Source organism: Phasianus colchicus, chromosome 1 (genome assembly GCF_987193195.1).
Source record: "Phasianus colchicus chromosome 1, bPhaCol1.hap1.1, whole genome shotgun sequence".
Classification (NCBI taxonomy): Eukaryota; Metazoa; Chordata; class Aves; order Galliformes; family Phasianidae; genus Phasianus; species Phasianus colchicus.
Window position 1 is genome coordinate 15,094,046 of NC_143436.1, and position 8,871 is coordinate 15,102,916.

At 39.6% G+C, this 8,871-nt stretch overlaps 1 protein-coding gene across 2 annotated transcripts in view; it reads left to right on the plus strand.

The window, feature by feature from the left end:
- The window catches only part of PIK3CG (phosphatidylinositol-4,5-bisphosphate 3-kinase catalytic subunit gamma), a 33,618-nt gene extending 26,406 nt beyond the window's left edge, over window positions 1-7,212 (plus strand). For both annotated transcript variants that reach the window (XM_031598347.2, XM_031598436.2), the window contains exons 10-11: window positions 121-278; window positions 5,218-7,212. In XM_031598347.2, coding sequence (XP_031454207.1) covers window positions 121-278; window positions 5,218-5,499 — 440 coding nt within the window. In that variant the 3' untranslated portion in view covers window positions 5,500-7,212. The remainder of the gene's footprint in view (window positions 1-120; window positions 279-5,217) is intronic.
- Window positions 7,213-8,871: the final 1,659 nt, after the last annotated feature.

Consider the following 8,871-nt stretch of genomic DNA (forward strand, 5'->3'; position numbering starts at 1 on the left):
CTGCTGAACTATAGAGTCATAGTTCAGACCTACAAATGATTTTGGAAATACAGTAAATGCATATGAGTGTTCTTGGCAGTTTATTGCATTTGAGCCTAACTGTAACTTCTTTTTATAAAGGTAACCTTTTTCATATTGATTTTGGCCATATTCTTGGGAATTATAAAAGCTTCCTTGGAATTAATAAGGAAAGAGTTCCTTTTGTGCTGACTCCGGATTTTCTGTTTGTCATGGGGACCTCCGGAAAGAAGACAAGTCTCCATTTCCACAAATTTCAGGTAAAGTGAATATTTAACTGTAAATGAATTAAGTGGCATTTTTTGCCCTCTGAAATGAGCATTAGTGCCTTAGACTTCCAAGCTCTGTGCTCCTGGGTATTGCATTAATATAATTTACTGAGTCATAATACATTTCTGGGTTATTTTAGCTCTAAAAACGAACACTGTCTGCAGGATTAGGAGAACTAGGATGCAAACAGCCATGAAGCCACACTGAAGAGCTTCAGCTAGCTGCAGTCAGGCAGGCAGTCTGTTTCTTGTTTACACTGAAAATACTTTGTAAGGGACAGTGTCTGTGAAGCAGAGAGACAGTGTTAAGCAGAGTATTCTGTGCAGTACAAGTCAGTGTTCCTTAGCTGGCTGTGCCACTGTTACTTCCTCCTGATTCTGCCCTCTTATCCTAAGGCTGGGCCTGCTTTGTCTTTGGACAAAGCTTTATAGTGATCTTAGACTGTTACGATTCTGATTTTGTAAGTTAGATGGACTGAACTCAGAAAGAGAACAGTGTTAAAAATCTATTCTGTTGCAGTTTGTGCAATTTTAAGTGAGCTCCTCCAAAACAAGTTGTGGTTTTGTAATCTTGTCACAAGGAGAGCAAAGCAAAATGCTGTTTTGTATGTTTAATGAAATGTCTGAACAAAGGTAAAGAGATGTCTGGGCTGGTGTTCCTGCACACATCATTAGGAACTTTAAATATGTGCCTGATTCGAAAGGAGGTTCTCTGTGTTACCTGAAGTCTCCTCCAGAGTGTGAGTCAGAGCAGCAGCCTGACTTTGGTACTCAGGATTCCCTTTGGATGAACCATTCCCTCTGCCCTACCTGCTACAGAGTCTGCTTTTCAACACTGAGTACCTGTGGGGTAGTGAGCACGTCCCAATGAACATACACGTGATTGTTCAGCAAATAACCAGGCAAGTGTTATTCTCGAGCCCAGGCTTCTGAAAATAACTATAAGCTACCAGGTGCCATTTTTGAGTCTTTCTTTTGCACAAGGACTAGCTTTGGAAGCGGGGAATGCTGAGCCCATGCTCTAAAAGAAGTCCATCAGCTGTACTTCATACAAGAAGGGTGGCACTGCTCATGCCATCAGCCACGTGCAGGTGTGGGGCTGGGACACCCATCTAGGCTACGTCAGTTTGTAGAACACCTCAATTCTGGAAACAGGAAATAGTTAAAAATATGAAAGTTTGCTGGTGGAGAACTGGAAGACTGGCAAATTCTTAGCATCTGTCGTGAGGAGGTGTTGCGTTCATATATATAGATCTTCCAGGTCTTCAGAGAATGTATGACCTTTACTTCAGCAGTCCAAATGCTTAAGTAACAGGAGGTGATTTTGGTCTGAGCTTCTTTTCAGTAAGCCCTCATCATACAGAGCAATCCTGGCTTCGTCTGAATGTGTTTATTTTTCTACTGCAGTACAAATTTCTAAACTAAATACTGCTACCATCCCACTGGTGCAGAAATGCCACGACAGTGCCAGTGTCAGTTCCATTAGTGTCATTAACCAGAGGAACAGTGCTTAACATGCTGTGCCGTTGTGAACAGTGACCATGACACATAACCTGCTCATCTGATGTGGGATGATGTGGGCACAGACAAACAATAATATGGGCTGAAAAAATGTAAGTTTGTGTACAGTTCTGCTGTGTTACGTACTGTATGCAACCTGCTATACTGTACTGGTAATGCCTTAAAGGATTTAAAAAGAAAGTTGAAAGCAAAATACTTTTGTACAAGTAAAATGGTGACACAGAGCAAGATACGCATCTCCTATCTGGCTGTAAAAAAGTGTGTTTTAATTATATTTTCAGATAACAAATGTAAACAAAATGAAAGCCTTGCTTTCCAACCAGCAGGTTGTGTCATGTTCCCAAATAGTGAGGGGTTCGTTCAGTGTGCCTGCTGACTCATGCAAGCAGTAATGGAAAAGTCTCAGCATTTATCCATCATTAATTTTTAAGAGCATCACTCATTAATTTGTGCTTCAGTTACATTAAATATGTTGTACTTTAGAAGAATGCTTTGTTTACACAGGCCTCAGTCTCCTTGATATTCTAAAATATCCATGGGTTTGTCTGGCTTTATGTCCTGTCACCTGTTGTCCCTACAGATGTGTCAGCCACAGCTCCTACTGCAGGTGTAACAACACAGCTGACTTTCAGGCCCCCTGCAGCAGCATACAGCAATTAGGTGCTGGTACTGCTGCACTGTTAAAGCTGGCAGTAGTGTGACAATCAAGCTTGCTTCTCTTAGCTCTTACTCCACATTTTGCTTCCCTTTTTGCTCTTTTCACAATGGTTTAAAAGAAAATTAGATGCCAGAGGCTACTAATGAAATGACAGAAATGTTTAGTAGAAAACATTATTTGATAAGCATGATTTAATCTGAGATGACAATTATTTCTCTGTCCCATCTGTGATTTTTTCAGCTGCCTCAGTACTGTTCAGATTTCTCTTGCTGTGAGTGTCAAACATGGTGGCGTTTCCTTTCCAGCTTTGGCTGAAGCCCATGCCACTCTTTTACTCCTACGTATGTTCAACTTTTTCATGTCTTACATGTAGGAACCCTTCAGAGAGCCTTATTGTAGATCTCCCTAGTCTTTAGAGCTTTTTCCACCAAGCTATTATTATGTGTAGTTAGCCTAAATTTCTCTTTACTGCTTTTGCCATTGAATTATTTTTTATTCATTCTCTCATTTATTTCATTCATTCATTTTTTGTTACTTTACCCTACAGACTTGATGTTACAGGGATCTGTGGTTTTAGTACTGATCTAATCATTTCTTCTGGTTGTGCCACTTGCTAACAAAATCCCATGTATTTGATTGTCAGACAAAGGTGACAGAAGGAAGAAGGATGTACACTTCATCACTGAAAAGTGATCTACAGGAAAGAGAAGGCCTGTATAACAAAACTTGGGCACTCCATGTTGTACAAACACTTGACCCTTAGGAAACTAATACAGTTTCAAGCTTCCAGAATAACTCGCTGTTGTCACATGGACAATATGGGGGAGGTTTCTCCTCAGCTCCTCTCATTTGGCCTGTGGCTTTGATTAGTTAACAGCTTTCTTCTTAATCCCACAGTGTGCACGTAGCCCTGACACGCACTTGTGTCACTTTTGGTTCCCTCTGCCTTTCTCAGAAGTACAGAAATGACTTTTCCTGGGAGATGTTAATTCCAAACTCCATTCAGCTTCTGCCTGCATAAATAACTGTAACAAGGAGGTGCAGATGTTTTAAATCCTTTGAATTCTTTCGAGGACAGCGATGCCAGTTTCTTGACTGCATAATTGTTTTTCTGTCTCAGACACCTTCAGCAGTGAGATGTATCATCCACAAAGAAATGCAAAACCTCCTTTGATACGACTATAAAGAGCTTTCATCTCTTTCAAGAGAAACAAAAACCACACTAACTCTTGTGACAAGATTTCCCTGTTTGAAGTCGATATATATAAGTAGAATTTTTTTTCTAGGTGTCATGAAGTGAAACTAATCCCTGTGAAAAGTTGATTGTGTTTTCTATTGTAAACTGTGCTTTGGCCATTGCAATTCATCTTCTGCTTTGCCAGAGCTGAACTGACATTAAAGTTCTCATCTTATTTCAGGACAGGATTTATTAGGAAATGTAAGGGGCCCAAGCAATAGGGGAAAAAATGAGAAAAAAAACCCCTATGGACAGATGTTCAAAATATCATCTTTCTTCCCTTGTGTTTTCCTGACCTGTCTGCTCGTTTGTGTGACGTCGCTGGTGTGAGCAGTGATAGATGTTAAGGTTATTGGTGCCATTCTTACTGTTTCTGAGGAAAAAAAAAAAATCCACTGTGTCAGAAATAACCAGAGTTCTACAGAGCTAATGAGATTTGTTAGAAAGGTATATGAAAGTACTTGAATTGCATAGGACTTTTAAAATTAGTTCAATAAAGGTTAATCTGAATCTTTATTTGGGTAAAAATCAGTGTTGCTTCAGCTTAGGTTTTAATAGCAACAACCTGCTTGGAATTATTTCTCATCTCTTCCCATTACCGCATTGCAGGCCCAATTTAACTTCCTCATTTTGATTTCTAACGTTTGATTGCTTTTCCTTAAAATGTTATTTTAAAAAATAAATGAGTAATGAATTCAATGTAAGAAATAATCATTCCGATTTATGGATTAGTCACTTATCATTAACCATTCTTTCCGAAGGTATTTTCTGTTTTTCTAAGCTGCAGAAATTTAATCCTTCTGAAGTTTATGCTGCTAAGCACAAATTACTTATATATGGAAGTGAAAAAAAACAATAAAAAAACCCAATAATCCCTTGAATCCAGTAGGACAGTACATAACCATGGCAGTCCTAAAGCGAGGCAGCACGCCTGGGTTTGAAGCAGAGCTGTCAGCTGGAGAGATGTGACAGAACACCACGCCTGGAGAGCCATCCCCATTAAACAAGCCGTCACCTCCGCAGCTTTTAAAGGCATCCACGTAAAATGAAGAATTGAGCCCTGGAGGTGCTGCTTTATTCAGAGTCACTTGCTATCCCATGGTCTTTAAATGGAAACATACCAGTTGTGAAGAAAGACGATGAATTACTGCTGCCTTTTTAACAGTCTCAGCAAGGGATTACATGACAGGGAAATTAATTTGAAATTCTGGTGAAGCTAAGGTTTTGAGCTTTAACAACTAATATCATATTATTTAAAAGAGCCTTTAGTTTGTGCACCAAAGCAGGACTTGTTGCCCTGAGGTGCGCTCACCAACGACGTGGCAACGGATGCAGATGTGAGCGTAATGTTTCTGCTTGGATGAGCAGCTCTCTGGGGTCTCCTCTCCCTGACACACTGCTGACTGAGCGGTGTTGGTTGGTGGCAGTAGTTCATACCCAAGTTCCCGTGAAGTTGCTAAACCATCCCTTGCCGTGCACCTCATCATTTAACAGAAAATCCTTCTCTTTTGTAGGATGTGTGTGTGAAGGCTTATTTAGCTCTCCGACATCACACCAACCTGCTCATCATCCTGTTCTCCATGATGCTAATGACCGGAATGCCCCAGTTAACCAGCAAAGAGGATATTGAATATATCCGGGATGCGCTGACAGTAGGGAAAAGCGAAGAAGATGCTAAAAAGCATTTCCTTGATCAGATCGAGGTTTGCAGAGATAAGGGCTGGACTGTGCAATTTAACTGGTTCTTACATCTTGTGCTTGGAATCAAGCAAGGAGTAGAAAAGCATTCTGCTTAACACTTGGTGTAAACTATCTGTAGGTGTGAATAGGAAGTTAGTGGATGTACTTGTTGTTATTTATGCATTCCAAATACATGAGCAGTCAGTACTGCCTTTACCTCACTGCAGCTTCTAAAAAGGTTTTTTTTTTTTGTCTGCCTCTCCAGAAGAGCTTTCTTGCAGTTAAGATATATATATTTTTAATGGCTAATGATGCTTCCAGTAGCCGGACTGTCAAATAGCTGCTTTGCTGATGTGGCCTGCAATTTTCTTCTTTCCTTTCGTAATAATGAAGGAGGAGCTTGGGTCAGATGATAACCTGCAATCTCAGATAGAAATTTTCAGCGGCATTGCCTTAATTGTTCATGGGAATCCAGGCTTCAAATGGGGAAAAGAAGAGTCTGTTTAAAATTGATGGTAATATTAAAATCCCTGCAGGAAATTTATTTCTTTATCAGGATGGCTTTTACTCAAGTGTTCTTCACCCACATCACTTCCCTTTGTCCCACTGTATTCTTGTTCTGATTTTTAATATGTGTCAGTAGAAAACAACCTTGACTCCACTGCCAAAAGAAATTGCTTTATTATTATTGTGGCCTCCTGACATACATAGCTCAACTTGATTGTTGCTGTAAGAGAGCTTCATAGTTCCCTAGAAGCTCCTCTGGTTTGAACCTGAAATTCTTAAGGTTTAATTTTGGATTTTTTTACTGTTTTGTTTTGTTTTTTAAATGGGAAGTTCCATATTATATTACAGATTACATTCTTATTGTAAATTTACTGAAATTCCACCTGTATGGTAAAAGCTTTGTAGAAAAATCAATGGTACTTCCTTATTCCTCAGAGAAAGCTCCTCACGTAAAAGTAATTGACATTTTACCAAATATTTGAGAAACCCAAAGTTATTTATTCTTTGGAGAGATATTTTTGGGAGATACCCAGAAGGAATTAAATTTAATCTTTGAAATTGTGTATATTTTGCTATTTATTTTTAAATTCTTTAAGAGACTATACTACTGAAAAGCTATTTATGAAAGAAAAGAAATAATTTCAATATTTAAAGCTAAGAGAGGAAAAAATGATCACTGTTAAGTAGAATTGTAACTTCTCTGCTGTAGGATACCTGCAAATCACCTAGACTGCCTAAGGTAGGAATAACTATATGTCATGAATTAGTCTTTGACTCCAGTTGTTACCATGTACTTCCTGCTGATTGATTCTTACCAAAGAGAGAAGATGGCTTACAGTATTGCTTTTTTGCACTCGTGCCCATGTAATTTCTTCTTCCATTGTAATTTTACATGGGTTTTACTTTACATTTAAATGATGAACTGAATTTTGTAATTCTGTTACCATTTGCTTTGATTGTTTCACAGAACTGTTTTTAACTACTGCTACCACTGTTACTACTGAGCTTATCCTGGAAGGATTTGTACTAAATGTACTGTAATTGGTGTCTCTGTTATGAGATAGAGCCAATCTATTTTTGAAATATAGATGTTTAATTGATTCCCATGCACAGTGATGTTTTTGATGTGTACGATAGACTGAGTTAAGAAAACCTGAAAAGGTAAAATGTAGAATAATTTGTTGTTCTCTTACATTACCATTCTGTGCAAGATAGGCTTAAAACTGTACTAAAATACAAAGTAAATGGTGAATGCTGTCTGTAAAACGATATTTTTAGATTTGTATTTTGTAGATCTGAAATAAATTGATTGATATGTTCTATTCACTTGATTTTTCCTTCATGAATAAGCTTTTTCCCAAAGTTTTAAAGACTGCAGTCTCAGTAAGAGATCATAAGTAAATCTACTGCTATATTTGAATGCAGCATAGGGAAATAAATGCTAACCACAAGTTGAAACGAATGGCATTCCTAAAGCAGCCTTTGTATGTAGATGGATGTCTGTGATGAACCCACAGCCAGAGGAGAACTGCTCAGTCCCACACTAAGCTGTGACAGATCATTTTTGTGGAGTTTACAGTGCGCTGCATTGAGTTGTATACAATGTTTGTTACAGACTTCTGCAGCAGCTCCGTGCTGAGCTCATTAGCAGATGTTTCCAGGGCTCTCTGTGCCTGCTGCTGGGCTGCCTGGGCAGTGCTGGGCATCCCTCTGTGTGTAGTGATAGGACAGGGAGCAACAGCCTGAAACTTGAACAGAGCACATTCCATACAAACATGCAGAAGAACTTTACAGTAGGGGTAACGGAGCACAGGAACAGGTGGCTCAGAGAAGGCTGCAGAGTCTCCTTCTATGGAGATATTCAGGACTCAGCTGGATGCCCACCTGTGCAACCTATTGTAGGGAACTTGCTTTGGCAGGGGGTTGGACTCAATGATCTCTTGAGGTCCATTCCAACACCTACAATTCTGTGATTCTGTGACTTCATAGAGTATGAACAGCTGCTGTATCCCCTTGTTAACTACAGAACAAGCTGTCTGCTGGCTGACACTTTGTGAATAAATAGCTGTGCACCCATACTGCTGGTTGTCTGTCTGCTGCTATGTGTCAGTGTGCAGCTGGGTGCCACTTGGGGCACCCCAGGCCTGGAAGGGTGCAGCTTCAGGACAGCTGTCACTGCCACCACAGAGAGTTGGGCACCATTTGCAGAGTTGAGGCCTACAGTCTTCCAGTGCTGGAACATGCTCTAAATAGACCAACCCTTCAAAACAGCTTTTTCATATGGGCTACAAAGCAGGAAATGGAAATTAGTCACTAACCACGTATTTCACAGGCTCTAACTCAGCATGCAGGGAGATGAAATTAGTAATGTTTCTGAGTAGGTCTCAATTATCATCCGTTTCTGCTGGGATACCAAAGATTTTTTTAATTATTTTTGAAGTTACTTTTAAGGTCTAGGGTTTTTTGTTTTTTGTTTTTTTTTTTATTTCAACATTACATTTTCTCAGCAGACCAAATTCATGTCATTACTGTGCCAAGCAGTAGCAGTTTGGATCTATTCTTAGCATCAGTGCTTTGAACTCAGCTGTGACTTCATCACCACTTTGGCTCCAGCCTGATCATAAAGGTGGTGGTTGGTGAGAAGCGATTCTCCAAGGCTCTGGCCTGCATATGCTCCAGGACACAAAGAGAAGCTGGGAAGGACATAAAGGTGTACAGTGTTCTATTTAGGTCACACTGAACACAGTGGTTGCACTTGTTTGTGGTGTTTAGCAGAATATTCAGCTTTATTTAACATAAAACTTCCTGCACAAAGTGTCTGATGATACAGAAATACAGATGAGAACAACTGACTCGATTAAAATGTGAATGGAAGTTATTACTGTTGTAGGGCATTTTTCACGATAAACCTTCCTTACTGTCAGCTGACACCGTTATGCAAATCCACAGGAGTGCTCCCAGAGATCATGTAAATCACAAGC